The sequence below is a fragment of the Thamnophis elegans genome, chromosome 8 (assembly GCF_009769535.1).
Source record: "Thamnophis elegans isolate rThaEle1 chromosome 8, rThaEle1.pri, whole genome shotgun sequence".
Lineage (NCBI taxonomy): Eukaryota > Metazoa > Chordata > Lepidosauria > Squamata > Colubridae > Thamnophis > Thamnophis elegans.
The window spans coordinates 40,288,569-40,315,915 of record NC_045548.1 but is presented as its reverse complement, the minus strand read 5'-3'; the positions used below and the strand labels follow the sequence as shown (position 1 = coordinate 40,315,915).

The 27,347-nt window shown below is 41.7% G+C and overlaps 1 protein-coding gene across 3 annotated transcripts in view; it reads right to left on the bottom strand.

Moving 5' to 3' along the window:
* Positions 1 to 27,347, bottom strand: part of LYN (LYN proto-oncogene, Src family tyrosine kinase) — a 56,754-nt gene that overhangs the window by 4,910 nt on the left and 24,497 nt on the right. For 2 of the 3 annotated variants that reach the window (XM_032222649.1, XM_032222650.1), the window contains exons 2-10: positions 18,849 to 18,986; positions 10,939 to 10,984; positions 10,735 to 10,843; positions 8,773 to 8,871; positions 8,577 to 8,680; positions 5,991 to 6,140; positions 4,879 to 5,031; positions 2,267 to 2,449; positions 1,857 to 1,933 (exon numbers count right to left, since the gene is read on the bottom strand). In XM_032222649.1, the coding sequence (XP_032078540.1) occupies positions 1,857 to 1,933; positions 2,267 to 2,449; positions 4,879 to 5,031; positions 5,991 to 6,140; positions 8,577 to 8,680; positions 8,773 to 8,871; positions 10,735 to 10,843; positions 10,939 to 10,984; positions 18,849 to 18,980 (1,053 nt within the window). In that variant the 5' untranslated portion in view covers positions 18,981 to 18,986. The remainder of the gene's footprint in view (positions 1 to 1,856; positions 1,934 to 2,266; positions 2,450 to 4,878; positions 5,032 to 5,990; positions 6,141 to 8,576; positions 8,681 to 8,772; positions 8,872 to 10,734; positions 10,844 to 10,938; positions 10,985 to 18,848; positions 18,987 to 27,347) is intronic. The other variant, XM_032222651.1, reaches the window with a different exon arrangement.

The following is a 27,347-nucleotide window of genomic DNA, read 5'->3' as shown; positions in this document are numbered from 1 at the left end:
GGTTCAGGAGTGTGTTTATGGGAATTTTTGACCATTCTTCTAGAAGCGCATTTGTGAGGTCACACTCTGATGTTAGACGAGTTTACGTGGCCTACCACTTCGTGGCTGAGTTGCTGTCGTTCCCAAAGACTTCCACGTTCTTATAATACAGCTGACAGTTGAATGTGGAATATTTAGGAGCGAGGAAATTTCACGCCTGGATTTATTGCACAGGTGGCATCCTATCACAGTTCCACGCTGGAATTCACTGAGCTCCTGAGAGCGACCCATTCTTTCACAAATGTTTGTAAAAACAGTCTACATGCCTAGGCACTTGATTTTATACAAATGTGGCCATGGAAGTGATTGAAACACCTGATTCTGATTATTTGGATGGGTAAGCGAATACTTTTGGCAATATAGCGTATGAGAGAACTCCAGGGCTGTATTAAGTGCATGTGCACCAAATAGGCCCAAACTATCTTAATCTGTCATATTAGTCAAGTCATACAGAGTATGAAACAAGAACTTGAACTTGAATAAACAAAGTCACTGGAAGTCACAGTTAACCTAAGTTGAAGCTGAATTTCAGCAACACAAAAACTGTAATACTGTAAATAGGTGCCTGTATACTCTTTAAAAACAGATAAGTATATGTAAAAAGAGAAAGTATTCTCTTTTTGTTCCTCTTTTTGAGGTCAGGTAATGGAAAAATATTTGTGGCACTTCTCATTCTAACCGTTGTAGTTGCTGAATGTTTTTTTTAAAATATGAGACATATTCTTTAGATTTAAAATAAAAAAATGAAAATGTATGATTCTAAATTTAAAATATGATTTATAATGTTTTTGAAAACAATGCTGGAATGTCCACAGAAAATAATTCACTGCAATGGGAATTTTTTTTTTTTAAAAAAAAAAACAATTTTAAAGAGAGATATAAAATGCTGCTGATGTTAAATTAGTCTAGGTTAAATTTTTACAACAGAAAATTAAGTTCAAGGTCAAAGCTTACTTGTTAGACAGAATACCATTATATAGTATTTTAATCTGTGGTATATACTGGCCTAAACACAATCATAATTTTTAATTGAAAACTACCAGAAGCTAGTTCCACTATGCTAGGTTTTGAAGTTAATATCTAACAAGATAGTAATGTATGCTGGCTAGTTATTATTTTATTTAATGAGAAAGAAATGAGGAAGATGAAAAACTATTGGCCTTGGCTTCACTTGAAAGGAGCCTAGTTTCTGCTCCTTTTTCTGAATTGGCCTGAAATCACATGGACAATGCATTTACATGGCTAAAGAAATTTAGTTCCTAATGGTTTTTCACAATGATCCAAATATTAGTCTTTATAGGGCTAGAATTCTCTTTTTTCAAGTTCATAAATGAGAACAACAATGAGTCTTCTTGGGAAGTCAAATTCACACGTAGTTGGCATTTCTTGTATTCTCTTTTGTAGAACTAAACAGTCATCGTAAAAACCTAAGCACTGCAAGAACTGTTCTGAAGTAGAAAAAAAACACCTTTTTCCTGCTATGTTGGTCCTTGAAATTAGGATATGAATACTTATTTCATGACATCAGAAAAGCCCAGACAACAATTTGGAATGCTTTAAAGCTCTATGAACACAATTAATTACTGCTTCATAATTAAACTGGAGTTTACATAATAATACTAACTTTGTTGATAAACCATAATTATGGTTTTCAAGGGATACTTTTACATGCTTGTGTAAACAAGTTGATCCCAGTTACATCCTATTATACTGTGTAGTTCGGTAACAGTTTATATACTTTAATCTAGTCACATAGATCTATTATTTTACTATAGAAACAAGAACACTTCTTAAATTTCTATCTAGGTTTTTTTTACCTGAGCTGAGAAATCAATGAGCTTTGGTAGTAGTAATTTTGTCCCTTCTGTACTCTTCAGAAAATCCAGCAAGCTTCCTGTGTGGATAAAGCAAGTATATTGGCAAAAAATACAAATAAAACACAGGTGTTCTGATCATCTAGTTTTCCAGATTTTGCTAAAGTATGCAATTTCAGATTATGCTTCACTGATTAACCCACAGGTGACTGAATTTGGACCATTGTAGATGAGTACAAATTGTGAACTTTAATTTACTTTAATTTATAAAGGATAGTTTTGTCCAGAAAAGAACCCCGTTCCAGGATGAAAATCTCTGCCAAGATTCAGAAATTAATGTAGATTGATTCTCTACTTCAGATCAATGACTATCAATAAATAATATTTTTGATATCACATTCAATAATGCATACCTTTTGCCATAAATTCTGTTATAATGTAAATAGGTTCTTCTTTGGTGACTACAGCATATAGTCTGACCAACTTGTCATGCTGAAGTGTTTTCATCAGGTTGGCTTCTTCCATGAATGCTTGGACGGACATAGTACCAGGTTTCAAAGTTTTAACTGCCACTTTGGTATTGTTATTATAATAACCTAGAATGAAATTGATAAGATGAATCAAAATTAATTACTATTATTTATATTTCATTAATACAAATCTACTTAAATATCTAGACATGACACTTTTTACTATGCTGTATATGCAAAAATCCAACCTCATCCAGCCTGGTGTTTCTCACATGTTAATTGAGCTGGAAGAAGACATTTGAATCTTGCATTTACTAAATGCAAAGTTTGTTACTCATTGAAGCAACTTTTTTTCAGGCTTCAATGCGATACAGAAAAAAGATGCTGCTGATTTATTGTATCTATACTTCCAAATCATCACTATAGAAAATTTGGGGATGAATGGGTCTACAAGAGCATTTTATCTCTTAAATAGCTGAATCTTATACCTAAACCACAAGGAGGAATATAATACTCATGACAAATTCATATTTAATGGTATCAGAAAAGTCCAGGAAAAAAACTGTATACATTTAATTTCTTTTATATTAGGAAGCTAAATAAAGATATAATTTTCTTTATTTATTTATCTGTTCCTCAAAATTATACAAAGATGCATATATTAACTTGTCCCAGTTAATGAGTTAGGCCCATGGCCACTCAAGTAAACTGATTGATTTTAAGTCTGAAACTTCTGGGTAGTGCTAATGGGATAACAAAATTTGATTTCAGATGCATTTTTGTTCCAAAGTTTTTAAAAGTTTAATTTGTATTTTATGTTGTGCATAAATTTTATCAGAGTGCTTGTCTCCTTTTCTGTATGATCAATTCCCATAAAAATCATAGGATGTATTCCTGAGTGCACATATATTTTTTGCATGTATTTTTTCCCTAAAGCAGATACTGTCTAATGAAATAGAGTTTTCTCTTATCCATGAGACATGTTATAATATAGTTCAGGATCTAAAATGTTGTGAGATTCTTTGCTGTTTTTGATTACTGGGTTTAAAAAGTTATTCTTCTATACAATTAAAAACATAATAGAGGATTAGTATTCTACTTTAGTATCTCCCTTTCATTAACTGTCTTGGATTTCTTTGCCACACTAAAATCATTATGGAGCAAACAAACATGTCCTTTTGGAAAGACAAAGAAAACTGAAATCCATAGACTAATTGTGATCAGTTCCAGGACATTTCTATATGAGGTATATGACAAGCTAATTTGCATGTTGGCAGACATGAGCAACATGTAGTTTGGCTCCTCAGTGCCGTAATCTTGTCATTGTCTAGCAGTTACTTAAAGGGTTACAGTATGCCAAATTTAGATGTCAAAGTGGCTACATAAACAAGAGGAAACATCTTGAACCAGAAACGCCCTCCCTTTCTTTTTTACGTAAAGATGCAGGAACATAACTTCCTGAAATCGGTTCTTCCTTTTGCAGATGACAACACTTTCCTAACTTACAGTATGTTCATTCATTTTGCAGAATTTTGGGTATGGCTGTACTAAAGATCACACATCCCAAAATGATGCCTGACAAGCATATTATATCTGCATGTCTTATATTAAATTAACAAATCAGTCATCCCTGTGATGGGAAATGAAGGCCTGGCCATATGGAGATGGGTTCCTAAATTGAAAAGAGAGGCAGTCATTCAGTGAGCGGGCAAATGGAAACTTGACCATGCAACTGAAGTCAGCCAAGATTTGTTCTGTGCTACCCAGCATTATCTTCCAAGTACTGCATAAAGCACAGTTTCATAATATGAGCAAATAGTTTTTTCTATATTCTCTGACCAAATAAATGTTCAGGGTAATTGGGCAATAACAAAGGCCGATTTGGCTTACTCATGACCTTAGGAGCTGAGACATCTGGGAATCCGGCACCATATTGGATTTTTTGACAATTATTTGAGGGATGTTGGGAAAAGGACATACACATTCTCTGACACCTTCTGTAATCTCTCTTTTCTTACATGATCACTCAGTTCAATGATGCTGATCAACATCATTGTTTCTTGACTGTTAAAAGAAATCCTGTACCAGTAATTATGCTTACAAGAAGTGCCAGCAAGATCACTCTTTACTGCTGCCTAGGTTCACAACAATTAAGTATCAAATTAAACTTCTCCCTCTACTCCCACCCACGTGATTCTGAAAAAATAATTAATAGTTGAGAAACAAATTGCTTTCCTAAGAGACTATGAGTAAGCAATGGAGAATAGTGATTGGAGGTTCTGACCAGTTCTGCAGAACCAGAAGCGGAAATTTTGAGTAGTCCGGAGAACCACTAAATACTACCTCTGACTGGCCCCACCCCATCTATTCTCAGCCTTCCGAGTCCCAGCTGATCAGGAGGGAATGGAGATTTTACAGTATCCTTCCCCTGCCATGCCCACCAAACCATGCCACAAACACCAAGCCATGCCCACAGAACTGGTAGTAAAATATTTTGAATTCCACCATGTTATAAGAAATTCTGAGAAATTCTCTATTTAATATGAGTACCTTACCCATCCAAACTTCTCCAAATTGACCCGCTCCAAGTTTTTTCACTAATTTGATTGAATCTCGAGGGATTTCCCAGGCATCTTTATCCCATGGTTTCTGTGGTTTAGGACTGATACATGCTTTCTCTAGCTTTCTGCATAAGCCATCTGCTTGCTCTGTTTAAGAAACAAACATCCTATATTTATGTATCATTGAAAATTTTAAGAGACCGTATACCTGTGTTTTCTTTGTACAGGATAGAATTAATTTTTAATGCCACAGATTCTGGGCAGTAAAATTAGTGTGATCCTGGGATACAGCTGCAAAAGGTTATATGGGGATAATTACATTAGAACTATGTGTACTTATCCAGGGTTTCTTAGTTTCAATTTTCAATTTACTTGATGAAATACTACCTTGCGCCATTAATAAGAAAGTATTCTGATTACAACTGCTTAGTTAATTATAAAACTGGAAAGTTTTATTAATGGTTGATAATACACACATGCATGCATTTCAGTAAACTTTGTTTTACTTTATTCATTTGTGAATATCTAGTGAAATATATTTTCCTAATTATAACAGATAAAGCAGAACTTTTTGCTTATATCAGCCGTGATATTCAAACTTAGAAATATGAAATTAATGTTTGGATTTTTAACTAAACAGAGATTTGCCATGCATGATATATTCAAAGAAACATGGAACGGTATTTAAGGCATAGTAATCAGATATAGCTTGACAAAGTGGTGAAGATAGGCATAAAGGGAAAGGAAAGATCTGAAGATATCTACATAAAACATTATCAACTGTGGTTTTCTTTCCCACAGCAAATATGTTCACAAGACTGCCACAAGGTTATACAAATAATTACAATGTTGATAATCTGAAAGGTGTTCTGTTTCAAACCAATTTGATATTCCTCAATCTGCACTTAGCTTATCTTTGTTTCATGTTGATATATGCCTTTTGATAATTTTAATCTTCTCACTTCTGAGAATTTTCCTGGATTTATAATGATGTTCACCCTTGACACAATTTATCGTGCACGTCAAAATATATTTGAATGTGAAATGCATATGTTTTCAGTCTTGGCTAGAATTTTATAGGTACTTGAGAAAAGCTGCTGACTTACTTTGATAATGTTTGATCATATCACTGATGCAGGGAAAAGTGATTCTTGGAGAAATGTAATAGCCTCCATTGTCTAAGCTTCTGATTTTGTAGTGCTTAACAACATCACCATTTTGTCCATCATGGTCTCTTATTGATAATGAATAACTTCCTGTGGGCAGAACAAAACCAACAGTAAACCATAAAATAATTGCCAGTTGGTTGCTATCTTTCAAATAATAACTTATAAACAATGTTAATCAAGAAAAGATTAAACTGTGTCAGCTTTCTAAGATAGTCCATACAAGAAGCCCACCCAGAAGTACTACTTCTATTCTATTGTAAGGTTGTATTAAAATAATATTGCAAGTCTTAAAGTATGTTACTCCCCCATTGCCTTCAAAACCCAAAATACTACCCTGTTTCCCTGAAAATAAGACCACTCCAGATAATAAGCCCAGTCGGGCTTTTAAGCTCATGCGCTAAAATAAGCCCTCCCTGAAAATATTACAACATAGCAGCTGCCATGAGGTGACCACGCTCACCACCTCCTGCACTTCAAAAAAAAAAAAAAAAGACCTCCCACAAAATAAGGCCAAGTGCTAATTTTGGGGGTCAAAAGAAAATAAGACCTTGTCTTATTTTGGGAAAACACGGTAGGAAGGCTCCTTTTTGAGATGTTTGTCTTGCGCATATCCCTTCTGCATGCTTATTGCCTCATATCTGAACATTGTTCTGAAGGATTCTCTTCCTCCATCTCTCAAGGTCATTGCTATCTACCATTACAGTAAGACAACAAAGACTAGATCCATTAAATTGATATTTTTCTGATGTCTACCAAACAAGTTGCAATAAAACAATATTTACTTTAGAAAAATAGGCTTATTAGTATTCTCATTTGTTTTTAAAAATGTTTCTTTAAAAAACAAACACTTTTCCTGGGTGAACAATTCTGACACTTGTCCAAACAAACAATGATTCAGAACAAGGAAAATAATCATAGGACTCTGCTTCTATTTTCCTGCTATAGTTAATCATCTTAAAAACTATGTTCCCCACAGTATCACTCATTCCAATTGCATTTCTTACAAATGTGAACAATCACATTATGTTAATAGCTGAATAGTGGTAGAATTTGACTTTAATAAGAGTCTCAAACGAATGTAAAATAGAATCCTAATTATCTTTTTCCCTTAAACACTTTCCTCTTCTTCATACAACACAAACCCCAAAATCACAATCATATGGCTGAGCTGGCATCTGGTGGAGATGGAGGTAAATTTAACATTTTCCTCCTTCTATGGGTTCCTTAGGCTTGTACTCTCTCTCCACCCCTATTTAACAGCTAGGGAAGCCAGTAGGTACAAGGTCAGATATCATCACTATTATATAACTCCAACCTAGAGCAACCAAGTCATACTCCTTAGGTTCCTTCCCAATTTCTAGAAACTCTGGAGAGTTGAATGGCAAAGAACAGCCTTCGTTCTACCCAAACTATAGTCATACAGTGAGTTTTGGGATCCCCAGTTCTAGGGACATTCCCCCCATCCTCCTTCAGTTCTGCATAAAATTGTATTCCCTCAGACAGAACTGGAGCACAGTTTGAGGATCCTCTTATGGTCTTCTTGGTTTGCTGAAACAGGAGATAGCCAGGAGGCTCTTTCAGATACTAAATTCCATACATTCCCAGATTGGGGAACAATCATGTCTTAATCGCCTCTCATATGCACTAATGCAACATGCTCTATATAAAGCTGCCTTATACCTAGGAAAAATATTATTGTATGAATAATTATTAAAACAACTTGATGTACCATTGTGTACACAGCCATGTTATTTATGAATCACTTGTGTTTCCGCTCATCTTTGATAGCTGGCAGGCAGGCATGCTTCAGGTCCCTTCTTATATTACCTGGCAGAATCCAGCTACCATGCCTTCTCTGTCACAGTCCTCTTAAGATTCAGATGAATAGAATTGAATAACAGAGTTGGAAGGAACCTTGGAGATCTTCTAGTGCAACCCCCTACTTAGTCAGGAAATCCTACACCACTTCAGACAAATGGTTATCCAATAGCTTCTTAAAAACTTCCAATATTGGAGCATTCACAACTTCTGGAGGCAAGTTGTTCCACTGATTAATTGTTCTAACTGTCAGGAAATTTCTCCTTAGTTCTAAGTTGCTTCTCTTCTTCATTAATTTCCACCCATTGCTTTTTGTCCTGCACACAGTGCTTTGGAGTATAGTTGACTTCTTCTTCTTTGTGGCAGCTTCTGTGATATCAGAACAGATGGCTACAAGTCTGCTCTCCTTTAAGGCCCTGAAAACCTGGCTTTCACTGGGCAGTAGGCCTGAGTTTAAGATGATTCTGTCCAAAAAAGGATCTTTAAAATGGATTGTGCATTTGTTGATCTTGATCATTTTGCTATTCTGTTCTAGTATTATTCCATTTTGTTTTTATGCTACTGTCCAACTGTAAGTTCTTTTGTTAAGTCGGGCAGCCATATAAATCAAAGGAAGGAAGCATCAATTTAAATCATAAACATTTAAGAATTTTAAGACAGAAAATGGAATTTATTTTCAGATTCAATGAAATCTAGAAAACCTACCTTTTAATGTTTCACTCTCTCTGATCAGAAATGCTCCAGGAGCATTTCCTGGAGCTAGAAGTTGCCTTTCTGCATCTTTTCTGGTTATGTCTTTAAAGAACCATCTGAAAAGCATTATTTTAAAAACATATTATTATTGTTACCCAAACATGAAAAAAGCAATGGAAATCAAATATTTAAAAGATAAGAAACTTACTCTTCTGTTTCTAAGGTATTGATTTTTGCAACGTAATTGCTTGGGATAAATCCTTCTTTCTTAGTTACAAGGGACTTAGCCCTCCACCATTCACCATGTCTAAAAAAATGAGTAAAATAAACACTGTTATTTTTGTAAAGAAGACATTACTGATCAACCTGTAGCATTCAAAGAAACTTACATTTAAACTGAAGTAAATAATAACTATGTTCAGACATCATACCAATCCAGATGTAATGCTTTGGCATGAATCACATACATTGAAATAATTGCCTCATTTAGGGCTTATTATGCTAATGCAGAATACACTAATTGCTTTGTTTAACTGTAGATGTAAGTAAATCATAGGTAGTTCTCAACTTATAACCCGGAATTACTGTCATTAAGTTGTAGTGGTCATAAATTTAGGCATCATGTAACCAGATCCCCAATTTTTCAACATTTTTTGTGGTGTTTGTTAAATGACTCCTGCAATTGGAATGAGAAAATCGGCACAAATCACAAATCACATGTGACTGCAGGATGCTGATATGACCATGGGAATATATCTGGTCACCACAATTTCGTAAAATGGGTGGTAAGTAGCCTTTGTGGGCACTGTCGTAACATTAAATCCTTGTTAAGAAAATGATCGTAAATTGAAGATTACCTGTACAAAATATATATTTTTTTCAATGACAGAAGTAATCTTATTCTCTGATGGTAGGCACACTAAGATACCAGTGTCGGAGACATCCTTAGGTGGCTTAATTGTTGAGCTGGCTGTTTTTATCCCCTCTTTGCCAAGAGCCTATATCTCTGTTTTTATAAGGTTACTGTAAATGTGATTTTTATATCTTTTTACATCTATGGTTCTTTTATATGTGGTTTTATCCATTTGTTGTATACCACCCATAGTCTCCTTTGGTGTAGGTGTATGAATTTGATAAAGAAAGAGATCTTCATTTGCCTGTAATAACTTTCTCAGGCAGGCTGGGTAGAAAGCTAAGCCAGGGATCCAAGCACTTATCTTCCTTTCATGGCTAAAGGTAAATGGTTTAGAAGGGTGCCAAACTATGCCCAGCATGTTACCTGTTAACTATGTTAGGAATAAAAACTGGTTTGAAACCTAATGCATATTAAACCCTGCATTAACTTCCAAAACTAGTATTGCTTATCATGCAGTTTTAGATGATTGAATAATTAAAAGAAATATATAGGTCAGCATATTGAGGTCAGCCACCACAGAAAGTGATTCTTTTAAAAAATGTAACAAAAAATTCACAATATTTTAGATATTGGTAGTTTTTATTTTTCTGATGGCAGAAAAAGATCCAGGGGTTCACTCATCTGCCTTTGCGGTTTTTAATTTTGTTTAATTTTAATTTTTTTTTGTTGGATGATGGACATCTGTTTATCCCAAGAATGTTTAAATTCAGTTATTGATTAATATTACTAAAGCAACATTTCATGAGCAGAGAAGAAACATGGAACTTTTAAATGGAAACAAATATTACACAACTATTAATGGCTATGGCTATATAGATGTATGTATGTTTTAGTATTATATATTTAATACTAAAAACAAATATTTTGAATGGGGGAAAATGGGAACAAAAACTCTTGAAAAACTGTAGGACATCTGCTTTTGAACTTCTAACTTCAATAAGACATCTAGACATTGAATTTGAAAATATACAGGGGTTGTAGGTGTTCCAACAATCCTTTTATTACACCCTTCCAATTGTCCAGCTGGTCAGAACAGGTTAAGGTGAACGACAGTCGACATCTTATGAACTTCATGGCCAATAAATACAGTTCTTCTCAGTTTTTACCCAGCACAATTCTTACCTTCATGATTTTAATAATATTAAACAGCTTTGGTCTACTGGAATGAAAATGGCCAGTCTAATTGCTGAGCATACCCCTAACCTCATGATTACATAGAAGTAAATAAAAGTAGGATAAGACTTCTATACTTACTCCTCCAGAATTCTCATTTTTTCTCCTTTTTTGAAAGACAGGTCATCTTCATGCATGCCTTCATAAATATATAAGGCTATCACAATGTCCCCATGCTCTTTCTCTTCCTCTAATTGAGAAATGTAACAAATATATTCTTACTCATTTACTACATTCAAACAATAGCAATTTGTTGTAGCAATGACTGATTTTCTATAAACGTACCTTCATGATAGAACCTTTGACCTGGCAAAAGAATATCTTCATTTCCCTAAAACAAAATAATAAGTCATTTGATATCACCAAACTTATTTTAAGTTTAAAATACAGGTCCTATAGGGTTTTTCTTAAGATGATTGTTTTATTTTGGGCTGTGTTTTAAATATCTGCACTTAGGTTTGAAATGCCTGCACATACAAATTTATCAGGAAATTCATATCAGAGTACAGCCATTGTGGAAACTAAATGGCTGCTCTTTTACCTGAACCACCAGTGTTCTTCTATAAGCTTCAAAGCTATATAGATTTATAAAAACATCCCTGAAAAAAAAATTGCAAGAGCCAACTGGGAGGATGTCTATTTATAGAACAACAATTAGGAAGGGTTCAACACACCTTAAAAATGAATTCCATGTCAACAAAGACTCATATACAACCTAATCTATTCCATTGAACAATTAATAAAATTTATTCAAAGTCAGTATGCATTTTTAGATTATTTAATGTTGGGCATTATACAATTCTAGGCTATTTATTGCTAAAATATATTTATGGCGCAATTGAACATTTTGGCTGGAATATCAGTATTTTTGTGGGTTTCCTGAAAACCAAATTGATGTACTTTTGGTAAAAACAAATTTATTTATTTGTCAAAATTATATTTTTATATATACATTTATTTTAATAAAATACTTTTCTATTTTAGAACATGGTTTGTGAATATATCACTAGATAAATTGTTGATTATTCTTCAAAATATGTTTCAATTATCCAGTAAGTAGGGTAAAGTTGACATATTAAGGCAGTCTGTCCCCTTCTAGATCACTTGAGTTCCAACTACCGTATTTTTCGGAGTGTAAGATGCACCTTTTTCCCTTAAAAAAGAAGCCGAAAATCTGGGTGCGTCTTATACACTGAATTCAGCATTTTTCCCTCCTGAAACCCTGCCCCCTTCACCAAAATGGCCATGCGTAGCCTTTAGGATCCTTGCAGAGTGCTCCTGGTGGCTGGAAGGCAGATATGAGTTTTAAAGTTTAATAAATTTATATGCAGCCCAATCCCGAAGGACTCCGGGCGGCTTATATAAAATAATTCTAAAAAGGATACTAAAAAATTTAAAATAGAGAAAGACAAATTAAAAAGACACATCATACACTCAACCTTAGTGGGGCTGGACCTCGTTCATGAGGTCAACAGCCCCAGGCCTGCTGGAACAGCCAGGTCTTAGTAGACTTTCGGAAGGCCGAGAGAGTGGGGAGGGTCCAGATCTCTGGGGGTAGATCGTTCCATGGGGCCAGGGCAGCTACAGAGAAGGCCCTCCCCCGAGGAGCTGCCAGATGACATTGTCTAATCGACGGCACCCGGAGAAGGCCCATCCGGTGTGATCTTATCGGACGCTGGGAGGTATGTGGCAGAAGACGGTCTCGTAGATATCCGGGTCCTAAGCCATGTAGGGCTTTAAAGGTGATAACCAGCACCTTGAAGCGCGTTCGGAGACCGATGGGGAGCCAGTGCAGCTCGCGGAGGATGGGTGTAACATGGGTGTATCTCAGTACACCCAGTATCACTCGCGCGGCTGCATTCTGGACCAATTGTAGTCTCCAAACACTTTTCAGGGGCAGCCCCATGTAGAGCGCGTTACAGTAGTCAGGTCTTGAGGTGACGAGGGCATGAGTGACCATTTGAAGTGCCTCCCGGTCCAGGTAGGGCCGCAACTGGTGCACCAGGTGAACCTGGGCAAAAGCTCCCCTGGTCACAGCTGACTCTAGAACACCATTTGTCAGGACACCTAAGTTGCGGGCCGCAGGGGTGTAAAATTTCACCCCCCAGGCTTAAAGATGGAGTATCTGGACTACCCTTGGGGGGCAACATCCATAGCCACTCGGTCTTGTCAGGGTTGAGTGCAAGCTTGTTCGCTCCCATCCAGACCCTAACAGCTTCCAGGCTCTGGCACATCACTTCCACCGCTTCACCGAGTTGGCACGGGGTGGAAAGATACAGCTGGGTATCATCCGTGTACTGGTGGTATTTAATCCCGTGCAGGCAAATGATCTCACCCAGTGGCTTCATGTAGATATTAAATAGGAGGGGGGACAGGACCAAGCCCTGCGGCACCCCATATTTAAGGGGCCTAGGGGTCGACCTCTGTCCTCTGACCAACACCGACTGCAACCTGCCAGAGAGGTAGGAGGAGAACTACCATAGAACGGTGCCTCCCACTCCCACCTCTTCCAGCCGCCGCAGAAGGATACCATGGTCGATGGTATTGAAGGCCACTGAGAGGTCAAGGAGCACCAGGATAGAGGAATGTCCTCTATCCCTGGCCCACCAGAGATTATCGGTCAGCGCGACCAAAGCGGTTTCGGTGCAGTAACCAGGCCTGAAACCAGACTGAAAGGGATCTAGATAATCCGCTTCATCCAAGGTCCGTCGGAGTTGGAAGGCCATCACCTTCTCCACAACCTTCCCTAAGAAAGGGAGGTTGGAGACTGGATGGTAGTTTTTAAGGACAGCTGGGTCCAGAGAAGGCTTCTTGAGGAAGGGTCTCACCACCGCTTCCTTCAAAGGTTGCGGGAAAGATCCCTCCTGAAGAGAGGTGTTCACGATCCTCTGGAGCCAGCCTCATGTTACCTCCCTGCTGGTTGAGACTAACCAGGAGGGACACGGGTCCAGCAAACAGGTAGCGGCACTCATCACTCCCATGGCCTTGTCCACTTCCTCAGGAGTGACAAGCTGGAACTCACTCCACAAAATTTGATCAAGGCCTTCCCTCAGCATCTCTGCTGGCACTGTCCAAGTGGAGTCAAGGTCTGTCCGAATCTGAGTGACTTTGTCCGACAGAAACTGGGCAAATTCCTCAGCTCTTCCCTGTAAGGGTTTCCCCGCACCCCTCCCTTTCAGGAGGGAGCGGGTTATCCTAAACAGGGCGAGATTCTGTGGATGCAATAAGAGCAGAAAAATGAGTACATTTTGCTGCCCGTATCGCCACTAAATAAGTCCTAATAAAGGCTCTTAGTTGTGTTCGGTTGGATTCGGAGTTACTAGCTCTCCAAAGTCGCTCTAGGCATCTCTTTTGGCGCTTCATCTCCCGGAGTTCCTTGGTAAACCAAGGTGCTCTCCTGGATCCACTGTCGCGGAGAGGCCACAAAGGCGCAATCCGATCTAATGCCTCAGCCGGCGCTGTATTCCAAGCAGCAACCAAGGACTCAGTCGGATTGTGGGCAAGGGAGTCGGGTATCTCTCCAAGCTCCGTCTGAAATCCCAATGGGTCCATCAGGCGCCTGGGGCAGAACCATTTAATCGGCTCCACCTCCCTGCAATGGGGGAGTAGCTTCCAAAAATCAAGCCTTAGCAGGAAGTGATCTGACCATGACAAGGATGAGATCTCTATCCCCTTTAGTTCCAGATCACGTCTCCACTGCCCCGAGAGAAACACAAGGTCGAGTGTGTGTCCCGCTGTATGAGTCGGACCCTGAATTACCTGGGTCAAGTCCATGGTTGTCATGGAAGCCATGAACTCCTGAGCCCCATCAGAGCGTTCAACAAGAGATGGCAGGTTGAAGTCCCCCAGTACTATAAGTCTGGGGAACTCAACCGCCAGTCTGGCTACTGACTCTAGGAGCGCAGGCAGGGCTGTTGTGACACAGCTGGGAGGTAGGTACGTCAAAAACAAGCCCACTTGACCCCCCAGGTCCAACTTCACAAGGAGGGACTCACACCCGACAGTCTCTGGGGCAGGGATCCTGCGAGGAACTAATGACTCCCGGATAATAGTTACCACTCCCCCACCCCTTTCTTGGTGTCGTGGTTGGTGGAGCACCTGAAACCCTTCTGGGCACATTTCTGAGAGGGGGAATTTTCCCTCATGGCCCAGCCAGGTTTCAGTAATACATGCCAGGTCTGTCCCCTTGTCTAGTATTAAGTCCCGGACGAGGGGAGCTTTATGAATCACAGACCTGGCATTTAGCAACAGCAAGCTGAGACCAGGGCCCTGACTTCTCTTGTCACCTGGTCCTTGAGTTGAGCTTTCAGGGCCGGAACAAGGGATCGCTGTGACGTAGTGAACCCTCCTTCCCCGGTAATGGCTAGCCCTGTAGCTCCTGTTGTATCTGCTCCTCCCAGTCATAACCACGATGCTCCGGTCCGCTCCCATCCCCGTAGACCCCCCCCCTCCCATGGTCCCCGTTCTTCTCAGCAGGCCATTCATACCATGCACTCTGGGATGAGAGGCGGATCCAGGGCCCCATCCACTTCTGCTTCTGCACTCAGTGGAGGGGGATCCAGGCCACACTCTCAATCCCCTCATATATACCAGCCAGGCATTCTCCGCATACATACCCCACTATGACATTAAAAACATACAATGGTAGGATAAAATAGAAAATGAAGTTAAATTAATTTAAAAACATGGGAACATTCAATTACATGCATACAACACTCACTCCACATACAGAAAAGAAATTTGCGCAGATATTGGTGTTAGTATTGTGCAAGCATAAAGTTCATAAGGCAGAGTCCTGCAGTTCAAATTGATGGGAACCGGCAGTGGTGTAGAGGGAGTGACTCGTCTTCCCTCCTAGAACGGTGTGGAAAAGAGGGCCAAAAGTCTGGAGTGGCTGAGGTCCCTGGGGCGGCAGCGGGTGGTAGTGGTCGAACAGATGAACCAGATTGTAAGTCCAGAAGCCCAAGGTCCGCAAACAGAGGGAGCCAGATGGCAAGGAGAAGAGGCCTCGGAGCCGCAAGGGTAAAGCAGAGGAGAGGCTGCACTGCAGAGAAGGCCCAGTTGAATGGAGTGGAGGGGGAACGCCTGAGAGGGCCGCAGCGGTGACAACAAAGCCAGCTGCCCGATCTCATCTGGCGCCGTAATAAATCGACCACCCCCTCTCTGAAACGATGACAAACCGGTGTAAATCTGAGGGCTCCTCCTGGTCGTGAAAAACAAGGCCAAAAGATGTCCGGAGCGCCGCAAACCGATGGAACGATGGGAGGGGGGGTGCCTGGTAGAGCCACAGTGGCGGCAAGCAAAGCCAGCCGCCTGATCTCGTTTAGCTGGTCCATCCCGGACCAGCCACCCCCTCTCTGGCACAAAGGTATTGCGAGTCCAAGTCCAAGGCTCCCCCCGGTCAAAAGAGCGAGGTCAAATGATGCCAGGGCTGTTGGAAACCACCGGGAATGGCGCCGTCAGCGCGACGCCGCCATCTTCACAGTCAGACAGCAGGAGAACTGCCGAGGGCAGCCGCATAGACTGGGAGCCGCCCGAAAATGGCGACCCCCCCCCCCAAACAACCGCCTGCTCAGGTCCCCCGAATCACCCTCCACCACTGGGGCTCCCCCTGCACAGACTCCGGCTGGCTCAATGATATTCTCAGCGTTTTTCTTCGCCTCTTAAAGGCTATGCATGTCTTTTTTTTTTGACAAAAAAACGGGCCTGTTTTCACAAAAAAATGGGCCATTTTTGGAGGTATGCAGAGTGCAAAACCTTTTTTTAAAATTTTCCTCTTCAAAACCTTGGTGTATCTTATACTCCGGTGCGTCTTATACTCCGAAAAATACAGTATGTTATTCTGACAGAAGGCAATCCAGTGCAGAATTAGCTCACATTTTAAATGATGTTCCAATCAGTTCATAATACTGTAAGAAAATGGAGCATAGCCTTGCTTTTTTTAAAAGGAGGAACTGATGAAATTCAGCCAATCCTTAAATCCTGCTGAATTGAAATACTAATCATCAGCAATGCTACTCCTTATCATGTTAAAGGAAGTACATATGAGCAGTTCACGTGACTTGTAAGAAGAGTTAGTCCCTAGTTGCCTAGGCTAAATTCATACAAAATATGTTTTGTTAAATAATCTGGAAAAACTGAAATTATATATTGTACTAATCTAAACTATAATTATAGTTAATGCAGTGGTCTTGTAGTTAGTTGGTGGACACTTTTGGAGTTATGAAGGCAGATTTTAAGCACTTTGTGTATCAAATGGCTATTGCGATGGGCAGTAAATGGAACAGAAGCTCCATTTATCGATGGTAAATTGCTTTCCTCCACTGCTACTCTATAGCTTCCTGAGACCCTTCTCCATAGGAGCATCAAATAATTGAGATTTGAATAAAAAGATGATTCAGAGAAAGTGTGGACTTTGACATCCCAATACTGGCACATCCTTAATTCAAATGCATCTTTTCCTGGGATTGGAAGGAAGATTACAAAAAGTTCAGCTTCTAAAAGGATTTCAAGCAAGGACACAATGAGCAACTTCCAGATTGCTGCACATTCCGATTGTCTATCATCTCATCTTTGTCATATTATTTTGGGGCAGGTAGGTCCAATAATACAATAAAGTGCCATTCAACTTTTTAATACTGCTCTGTACCTCTGTACCTGCATTCAGAAATGTAGATTTTCTTTAAGGGCAATACTTTGTATTCTATTAGTTATTCTTCTTCATTAAAAACAACCTCAAATGAGAAAAGTCATTGTGGCACGCTTTAGCACAGTGTGTGACTCCAGCTGGTTTTGTTACCATATGATAACTGAAAAACAGTTATCATGTAATGGATAAAATTGCCAGGTGCATTGTCTAGTTCTCAGTTCCTAAACTTTAAAAAGAACAATAATATTGAGTTTTGGGCTTTCAGACTCTGTTGCAATTTATCTTTCTTATCTATAGCAGTTTTCATCAAATGAAAAAAAGTATTTTATGAAGGCATCCATCTTTAAAATGGAGACCATCCCCCTCCTTAGTATATGCTTTATGAGAATAAGTGCAGTATTTCTATAACATTTTAAGAGTGCAGTTTAAAAAAATATTTTTGGACACTGGCGATGGTAAAGAAATTACCCTGAAAATCTCCTTAGGTGGACACTTGAATGCGGCACTCTGCAAAGGAATTAGGATTAGGCCAAGGCCCATCTTAGTTTAAAACAGACAGTACTCGACTTATGTCCATAATTGAGCCAAAAATTTCTGTTATTAAGTGAGATATTTGTTAAGTGAATTTTGTACTATTTTACAAACTTTCTTGCCACAGTTTTGTGAATCACTGCAGTTTTTAAGTTATAACATGGTTGTTAAGTAAATCTGGCTTCCCTATTGACTTTCCTTGCCAGAAGATCGCAAAGGTGATCACATGACCCTGGGACACGGAAATCGTCATAAATATGAACCAGTTTCCAAGCATCTGAATTTTGATCATATGGCCATGGGGACGCTGCAAAGGTCTGAAATATAGTCGTAAATCACTTTTGCAGTGCTGTTGTAACTTTGAACAGTCACTAAATGAACAGTTGTAAGTCGAGGACAACCTGTGGTTTGTTTCCCACAGGAGTAAATACTTTCATTGTGCTTGTAGTCATAGTCTTCTCCTACTATTCCCACCCCTTGCAGCTGCAGTGGGAGGCATTTACTCCCAACCTGAGGTCTATGGAGAATCATCCAGATCATGTCCCAAATATGCTTTTTTCAAAAGGCCAACTTTGTTTGTTTCCTTTGTTTTTCCTTTAAGATGTTTTGCTTCTCATCCAAGAAGCTTCTTCAGTTCAACTGAAGAAAATAAATTATAAAGCAATTTCCTCCATTGTGAACAGGTTAAAAAAGAGACTTTTTTTTAAAAAAAAGGAATTAATGTATTTCCAAGATTCCACAGTGAAACTAACACTGCTTAGTAATATATCAATGCAGGGCTGTACATTCAAACTGCTCTTAGTTGGAACTGATGACTCAAAGATTCTGGATTTCAGGTACATTCTTTATGGGCTAATGAACCCATTGCCACAAAGTTAAACTGCAGTTCATGAAAATGTAATTTTCATTCCTGGTTATATGTTGTGTTGTTTTTTTAAATGAAATAAACATTTAAGATATGCCAGTCAAACTGCAATCTTCCTGTGGAAATTGTTCCCTGAAACTATCTACTTACTGGCCTTTGCTGTTTATTGGACGTTGGATCCCTCACATAAATAGTTCGTTCAGTTTTACGTACTGATTTGTTCTTCACATCTAGCCCATCTCCATGCAGATTCTCTTTTTGTTTGGATTTTATACATCCCATATTTTCCTGTTGGGACAAAGCAAAACAATGTAAAGATTAGACAAAAATGCTATCATATGTATTCACATGGTCAAACCTATATGAATTTGTGGGGGTTATATATATACTGCAGCAGTATATAAATAATAAAACATTGTCCCCCAAGAGATTTGTGTGGTATCTTTAAACAGACAAAATCATTTAGGTGTTTTGCCCAAAGTTTCACATAAGGTTTTTATTTTCACTTTATATTGCATATATACAGCATTTATCATATCTAAATAAAAGGGATTTTTACTTTATCTTCAGGATGAGTCACTGACATATATTATATTTACACAATGATCGATGTTCCATAATACTTTTACAGTATGCTTTATAACAAAATATAAGGAAAACTATACTGCCACATCAGTCTATTTCCTTCAAATCATACTCCAGTAATCCGTCTGTTAAAAGAATCAGTGTGCAAATGCTCATAATAGATGTATAAATGAACAAGTCAAAGTATTGAAATCAACACCTTTCAAATTTGATACTATTCTAACCCTACATTGTATCTCCTACAAATGTAAACTTTAACTGAACTGAATTCAGTATGTTGAAAATACAGTCATCCTATTTAAAATAGAATTTAGCCTATGAGGTCCAATGTTCCTAAAAGCTTTAAGTTAAAAACCAATGTTTTCAAAACTGTAAAAAATATGAATACATTTAAATTTTATATTTAGATATTGTGTGATTTGAGTACAAATCTATCAAAGGAAGTATTTTCATTTATACTTTATTTTAACTGAGCTGTGGTTTTAAATTAGGGTCGTGCAGTCAGGGGTGGCAGGGGAGGCAGAGCCTCACCACTGTCATCATGAAAAGAAAAAAAAATGTAAAAGGAAAAAAGCAAGAGCTGAGGTCAGGCTGAATTAGTTGCTGCCAGTGTCACCATGGATGACTCTGCTTAGTGCTTAACTGTTTAAAAAAGCCTCTAAAAAAGTGCCCTCTACAGGAGACGGCAGGAGAACGATGTGCCTTATCTAGTCTGGTGTTTTATGATCACTCAAGCAGAGTTAAGCAAGGGTTAAAAGCCAAAAAATTCCTGACATAGATGAGGCACATTGTTCTCTTGCCTCCTGCTGTAGAAGGTCCTTTTTTAGAGGCTTTTTTAAACAGTTAAGCACTAAGCAGAGTCATCCACGGTGACTCTGACAGCAACTAGCTCAGCCTGACCTCAGCTCTTGCCCTTTTCCTTTTACATTTTTTTTCTTTTCATGATGGCAGGTAAGAGCAGAGTTGAAATCCTCTGTGAAACAGCTGGAAAAGGTATGTGTGGGTCGGAGGGAGGGGGAGGAATTCAAACTTCATCTTCCTGGTGCAACTTTGTGTGTGTGTGTGTGTGTGTGTGTGTGTGTGTGTGTGTTTGAGACAGGGGGGAGGGAGCGTATTGAGACAGTTCTTTAGTTTATGCACTATGTAACACTCTAATACTATGCCTTTGGGGCTTCTGAAATTTTAATTATCCAATCATAAGCAAAAAACAATGTTTTCAGTAGAATGAATTTCCACTTCTACTTATACCTGCCAGCCAAAATGCTGCTAGTGGTATTGCTAACATGGGCTGAGGAGGAAAACCTAAATTTTCTGAATCCTGGTGCAACTTCTGTGTGTGTGTGTGTGTGTGTGTTTGAGAGAGGGGGGAGGGAGGGAAAGAGGAAGGAGAGGAAGGGAGAAGAAAAAAAAGAAAGAAGGAAACTTATTTAGCAAAGGAGAAAAACAAATGCTGTCATTTTAAATCAGAACTGAGCATGCCGGGCTGTGGAATTCTGGGAGTTGAAGTCCACAAGTCTAAAAAAATTCCTGCCTCACTAACCATAAACTTCACGTCACTGGTTTAAATAGGGGATTTTTTTTAAAATAGAGAGCTATACAAGAATAAATGCACTCAAGGATTAATTAGATAAGCCCATGAAAATGGTCAGAATTGCACAGAGCTTAGTGCCAACTGAAATATCTCTTCATTCATTCCAATAAGAATTTTCAAAACAGAAGGATAAGGAATGGGAATTGAACACTTTTAAAAATAAAATTAAAATTAGGCTGAAATCTGTCAAATAAGTTCCTAAAAAGTACAGGTTTAGGGTTTTGGGGAATTTTTTTTTCTATTGCTACTTTTTGCCCATTTGGTAAGTGTCTTCTTTTTTTCTATTTTATGCTCTATTTTTTCATCCACCTAATGTCCTTTGACAAAATTTTTGAGCTTACTGAGAGGTGAGTAAAAGATTGTTATGTTTTCTATCTACATTCCCTGTATGTTCATGTAATAGCTGTTTTGCACCTGTCTTTCGCAGTACTCTTTTCAAATTTGGATACTGTCCCCTTTGTAAATAAATTACTAGTCTACATAGACAGATTACCTATCTAGAATCTCTAATCTGTGCCCTCCAAGCAGAAATTAGGTGCCCAATTCAGCCATTCTACACTATGGAGATGCCATGCTATCAGCTCCCTCCACCGCAAAGTTCCTGCAGGAGAAGAGCAGTCTGGACAACCGTGGGATATGGCAGGGTGAGAGCTATGAACCATAAACACAAAGCTTTTGCTGTGACCCAGCATAACAGATATAGCGCCCTTGCTCACCTTAATGGGGACACTAAAAATGATGGCTCAAAGAAGCAGGGGATCGTGGTCCAAAATGAAGAACACCACAATGCACATGTGCGGGACTCGGATGGCTGCCTGGCTTCTCGCTCTATAGAAGCCAGTGCCAAATACAGAAGATCCCGAGAGCCTCCGGAGTCCTTTTTCATCTTTAACAAACCTTTCCGGTGGGGCTTGGTCCCAGGAATCGTGTAAAGCTCGGTTTGTCATCCAGTAGCCACCCGTGGCCATCTCCCGAGCAGTGGAACTGCGGCGGCCTGGATTGCGGCATGAAGGGGAAGATGGCGGCACCGCACTGCTGAATTGTAGCGACTGCAAACCTTGCCTGCCTGACTGATTTGAACAGCGCCATGAGCCCTGGGGACTTAATCCAGCTGTGAAGAAGGTGGGGTCGTCGGAAACTTTGTTTGAGATCGTGGAGCGGCGGATCAGACGGCTGGCTGTGTTTGCCGCCGCCGTAGCCGCTCCAGACACCCCACCCCACCCTGTTCTATTCTGCTCGCCGCACTGCCTGCTGCCTTGCTGTCCTGCAGTCCTCTGGAGAAAGACCTGGCCGCTTGTCTGCCTGGTGTGGTTGCTCGGGTGGAGAGGAAGACGGCACTCTGAATTCCACGCTCCAGATTCCGAGGGAACGAGAGGCCTGGATGCCCCCCTTTTTTTCTTTCCAACTTCTGGCCTCCGTGTCATCATAGCCTCCTCCGGACATTGCTCCTTTGCCTCCCTCCCCAGCTATTGGGAAGCTTTTTACCATCTCCCTAGCCGCTTTGACTCTTCTCTACTGTGCCCTGTGTCCGATGCCCTGCCTGTAACATCTGCTCTCCCCCGCCCGTCTGCCACCTGCCATTGCTCTGGTTAGTTTAGATAGAGTTAGATAAGAGATAGATATAGTTAGTTATAGGTATAGGTATAGGTATAGGTATAGTTAGATAGTTATAGTGTAGAAATAGTTACAAGGGCAACAGTTGGTTGCACCCGAGGGTGCGGGAGGGATTAAATGGCAGGAATTAGGGCTAGGGTCAGGGTTTGAGATAAGCGTTAGGGCTGGGCTAGGGCTGGGTTAATGTAGGATTAGTAGTAGATTAGGCTGGTGTTGGGTTAAAATTGGGTGGGGTTAGGGTGTAGGTTAGTGTTAGGTTAGTGTTAGATTAGTTTAGATTAGTGATTAGGTTAGGAGTAGGGTTGGGGGTGGGCTGGGTTTAGGAGCGATAGAGGATGGCGGCTGCAAGGGCTGGGACTTGGACTTGGTTTCGGAAAGATCAGCGCTCTCTCCCCCCCTCCTAGAGCGGCTCGGGCCAGTTCCAGACTTTGGCCCCCCAGACTATGGACCTTATGCAATCTCAGGAAAGAGACTCCTGTGCATGCAGTCCGCTGACCTTCTTTTAGACCTTAAGAGGGGTGAGACTGAATGGCTGCTACTTGTGACCACCAGACTTTCATGCCCTGTACACTATCAACTTTTGTTCTGGTGGCCGTGGGCGCCTCTCCGGGACATAGAGGAGAGAGAGGAGAGGAGCAGTTCTCTCTCCACTTTTACATCATCGTTTGATAACGCACTAGTGCAGTGCTCCTGACATTTTAATGTATGAGGAGTGTTTGAGGTGTGACTGTGATGTATCTATATACCCACTTTTATTATATAGCTGTATTTGTGTTTTTTTTAATTGCCATGGGGGAGTGTTTGTTTGGATGAGTGAGTACATTTGAAAAGGCTGGGACTATAACCGGGTACCTCCTGCTTTGAAGAAGTGCCTGGTTTAACCCCCAGCCTTAGAATGCATGGTTTGAAGGGCTTGCCAGGGATGTCGTCAGCCCTGGGGGAGGGTGGGGGGCCTATGGACACGGGAGTGGGCCAGAGCATTACGGTCTTAACTGGGAGAGGCAGATATGACGGGGACTTTAGGGCGAGCCATTACCGGGGAAGGAGGGTTCGCTATGTTACAGAGATCCCTCCTTCCGGCCCTATCAGTCCTACTCCAAGGCCAGATGGTGTGAGTAATCAGGGCCCTGGTCTCAGGCTGTTGTTGCTAAATGCCAGGTCTGTGGTTCACAAGGCTCCCCTCGTCCGGGACCTAATTTTAGACGAGGGGGCAGATCTGGCATGTATTACTGAAACCTGGCCGGGCCCGGAGGGAGGAGTCCCCCTCACCGAGATGTGCTCAGAGGGTTTTCAGGTGCTTCACCAGCCGTGAATCAGAGAAGGGGTGGGGGAGTGGCCGTGGTTATCCGAGAGTCTCTAGTTCCTTGTAGGATCCCTGCTCCGGAGTTTGTCAGATGTGAGTCCTTGCTGGTGAGGTTGGACCCCGGGGGTCAAGTGGGCTTGCTGCTAACGTACCTGCCTCCCAACAGCGTCGCAGCAGCTCTCCCCTCGCTCCTCGAGTCAGTAGCCGAGCTAGCAGTTGAGTTCCCCAGGCTTATGGTGCTGGGGGATTTCAACTTGCCTTCGCTCGACGAGCACTCTGATGGGGCGCAGGAGTTCATGGCTTCCATGACAGCCATGGGCTTGACCCAAATAATTCAGGATCTGACTCACTCGGCGGGTCACACACTTGACCTTGTATTCCTCTCGGAGCAGTGGAGTTGCGCTCTTGGTCTGAGGGGTATTGAGATCTTGCCCTAGTTGTGGTCAGACCACTGCCTACTGAGGCTTGACTTTCGGAGGCCGATCCCCCACTGTAGGGAGGAGGAACCGATTAGGTGGTTCCACCCCAGGCGCCTTATGGAACCCTATGGGCTTTCAGACGGCGCTTGGTGTTATACCTGATACTCTCGCCCGCGATTCGGTTGGGACTCTGGTTGCCGCTTGGAACTCAGCAGCGACAGGGGCCCTTAACTGGATTGTGCCTTTACGGCCGATCCATGGCAGTGGATCCAGGAGGGATCCTTGGTTTACTGAGGAACTCTGGGAGATGAAGCGCCAAAAGAGCGCCGCTGGAGATCCAGTAAGTCTGAGTCAGACTGAGCACTGTTAAAATCCTGCATCAGAGCCTACCTCCAGGCAATTTGGACGTCAAAAAGAACTCACATTGCCGCTCTGATAGCTTCCGCTGAGTCACGCCCAGCCACCTTATTTAGGATAGGCCGTTCCCTCCTTAAAGGGAGAGATGCGGGCACTCCTTTACAAGATAAGGCTGAGGAGTACGTCCAATTCCTTGCGGATAAAGTGGCTCGGCTTCGGGCAAACCTGGACTCCAATTGCGCAGAGCCAGCCGAGGTACTGGGGGAGGGCCTTGAGCGTCATCATTGGATTGATTTCCAGTCTGTTACCCCTGAGGAAGTGGACAAGGCCATCGGAGCAGTGAGTGCCTCCACATGTGTACTGGACCCGTGTCCCTCCTGGTGACACGGGGCTGGATCCAGGTGATAGTGACCGCATCTCTTCAGGAAGGGTCCTTTCCCCCCCCCTTTAAAGGAGGCGGTGGTGAAACCCCTACTGAAGAGACCGTCCCTGGATCCAGCCGTTTTAAATAACTACCGTCCAGTCTCCAACCTCCCCTTTGTTGGGAAGATTGTTGAGAAAATGGTGACCTCTCAGCTCCGGCGGTCCTTGGAAGAAGCCAATTATCTAGACACCTTCCAATCTGGTTTCAGGCCTGGCTACAGCACGGAAACTGCTTTGGTTGCACTGACCGATGATCTCTGGAGAGCCAGAGACGGGGGCCAGGCCTCTGTTCTGGTCCTCCTGGACCTCTCAATGGCCTTCGATACCATTGACCATGGTATCCTTCTGCGGCGGTTGCGAGAGGTGGGGGTGGGAGGCACCGTTTTCCGGTGGTTCTCCTCCTACCTCTCGGGCAGGTCACAGTCAGTGTTGGTTGGAGGACAGAGGTCGTCCCCTAGGCCCCTTAATTATGGGGGTGCCACAGGGGTCGGTCCTGTCCCCCCTCCTGTTTAACATTTACATGAAGCCGCTGGGAGAGATCATCTGATGGCATGGGATAAAATACCACCAGTATGCGGACGATACCCAATTATATCTGTCCGCCCCATGCCAGCTCAGTGAAGCAGTTGACGTGATGTGTCAGTGCCTGGAGGATGTGAGGGTCTGGATGGGGGTTAACAAGCTGGCTCTCAATCCTGACAAGGCCGAGTGGCTTGTGTTTTTTCCTCCCAAGAATTGGCAAGGTATTCCATCTCTCAGGCTGGGGAGTGAAATTATACGCCCCTCAGACATGGTTCACAATTTGGGAGTCCTCCCAGACCCACGGCTGACTTTAGATCACCATTTGTTGGCTGTGACCAGGGGGGCATTTGCCCAGGTTCCCCTGGTGCACCAATTGCGCCCCTACCTGAACCGGGAGGATCTTACAACAGTCACTCATGCCCTCGTGACCTCAAGACTGGACTACTGCAATGCGCTCTACATGGGGCAGCCCTTGAAGAGTGTTCCGAGACTTCAGCTGGTCCATGCAGCTGAATGCAGCCGTGCGAGCGATTGTGGATGTGCCTTGGTACACCCACGTTACATCTATCCCCTGCGAGCTGCACTGGCTGCCTATTGGTCTCCGGATACGCTTCAAGGTGCTAGTCATCACTTATAAAGCCCTACATGGTATTGGACCTGGGTACTTGAGAGACTGCCTCCTGCCAATTGCCTGCCATAGACCCATTAGATCCCACAGATTAGGCCTCCTCCGAATTCCATCTGCCGGCCAATGCCGGCTATCGACCACCTGGAGCAGGGCCTTCTCTGTGGCTGCTCTGGCCCTTTGGAATGAGCTCCCCGTGGAGATTCGGACCCTCGCCACCCTTCAGGCCTTCCGGACAGCCGTTAAGACCTGGCTGTCCCAGCAAGCCTGGAGTTGAGTTCCCCCCCTACTCAAACTGTTGTGCTTGTGTTTTTTAAATTGTTGTATCACTGTCTTGTTTGTCTTACTTTCCCTTCCCTTGGTTTTTTGTTCAGCCGCCCTGAGTCCCTTTGGGGAATAGGGCGGCCTACAAATCGAATAAATACCAATACCAAATACCAATACCAACTTTCTTTGGAAAGGCGAAATGGGGACCCAGGTGTGGGAATAATGACAGAAAAATGCTCCCACAGGATGTGCTATAGTGTACATGAAACAATGAATGCGCATGGGAATGTGGAAAACAGGATGAATGAATCCTAAAAATAACTGGCCATAGGCAATTCTGGCCCTCAGTGATAACATTGTATGCTAATGAGTGTAATAAGAATAAAAGAGGGCTTCAGGGTCTGTTCTGAACGCTCTCATCCCGAGACATCTTGCCTGTCTTATTCCTCATGAGAGACCACCACACGTGGTGACCCCGACGTGATCCTGTGCCGACGGATACGTCCTTGCTAACCCTCTGCTTACCGCCTGGAATAGGCTTGGTGCACCCGACGACATCGCTGGCGACTGACTCTAATTCGTAAGTATGGGGGGTGGAATGTCTGCAGCTCAGAAAGTTCATGTTGAAGAGCTTAGGCAATTAGGCAGGAAGAAATATTTAAGCACCCAAGACCATAAAACTACCAAGCCTCTCTCTAAATCAGAGGCTGTCAAATTGCTTGCTTACGTTTGGGCTAACTGTCCATCTTATCCGGAACATGGCTCCTTAAAAGCCGACACATGGAGGAAAATTGGCGCAGTCCTCCACCAAGTTCCGAGGGCTCCCCCAGATGTTCTTTGTCTGTGGAAAATTGCCTATACATTGATTCAGACACATGCTGAATCCCCTCTTCAGCCGTTGTTGAATCCACCTCCTTATCAAACAACGTCTGTTATGTTAACA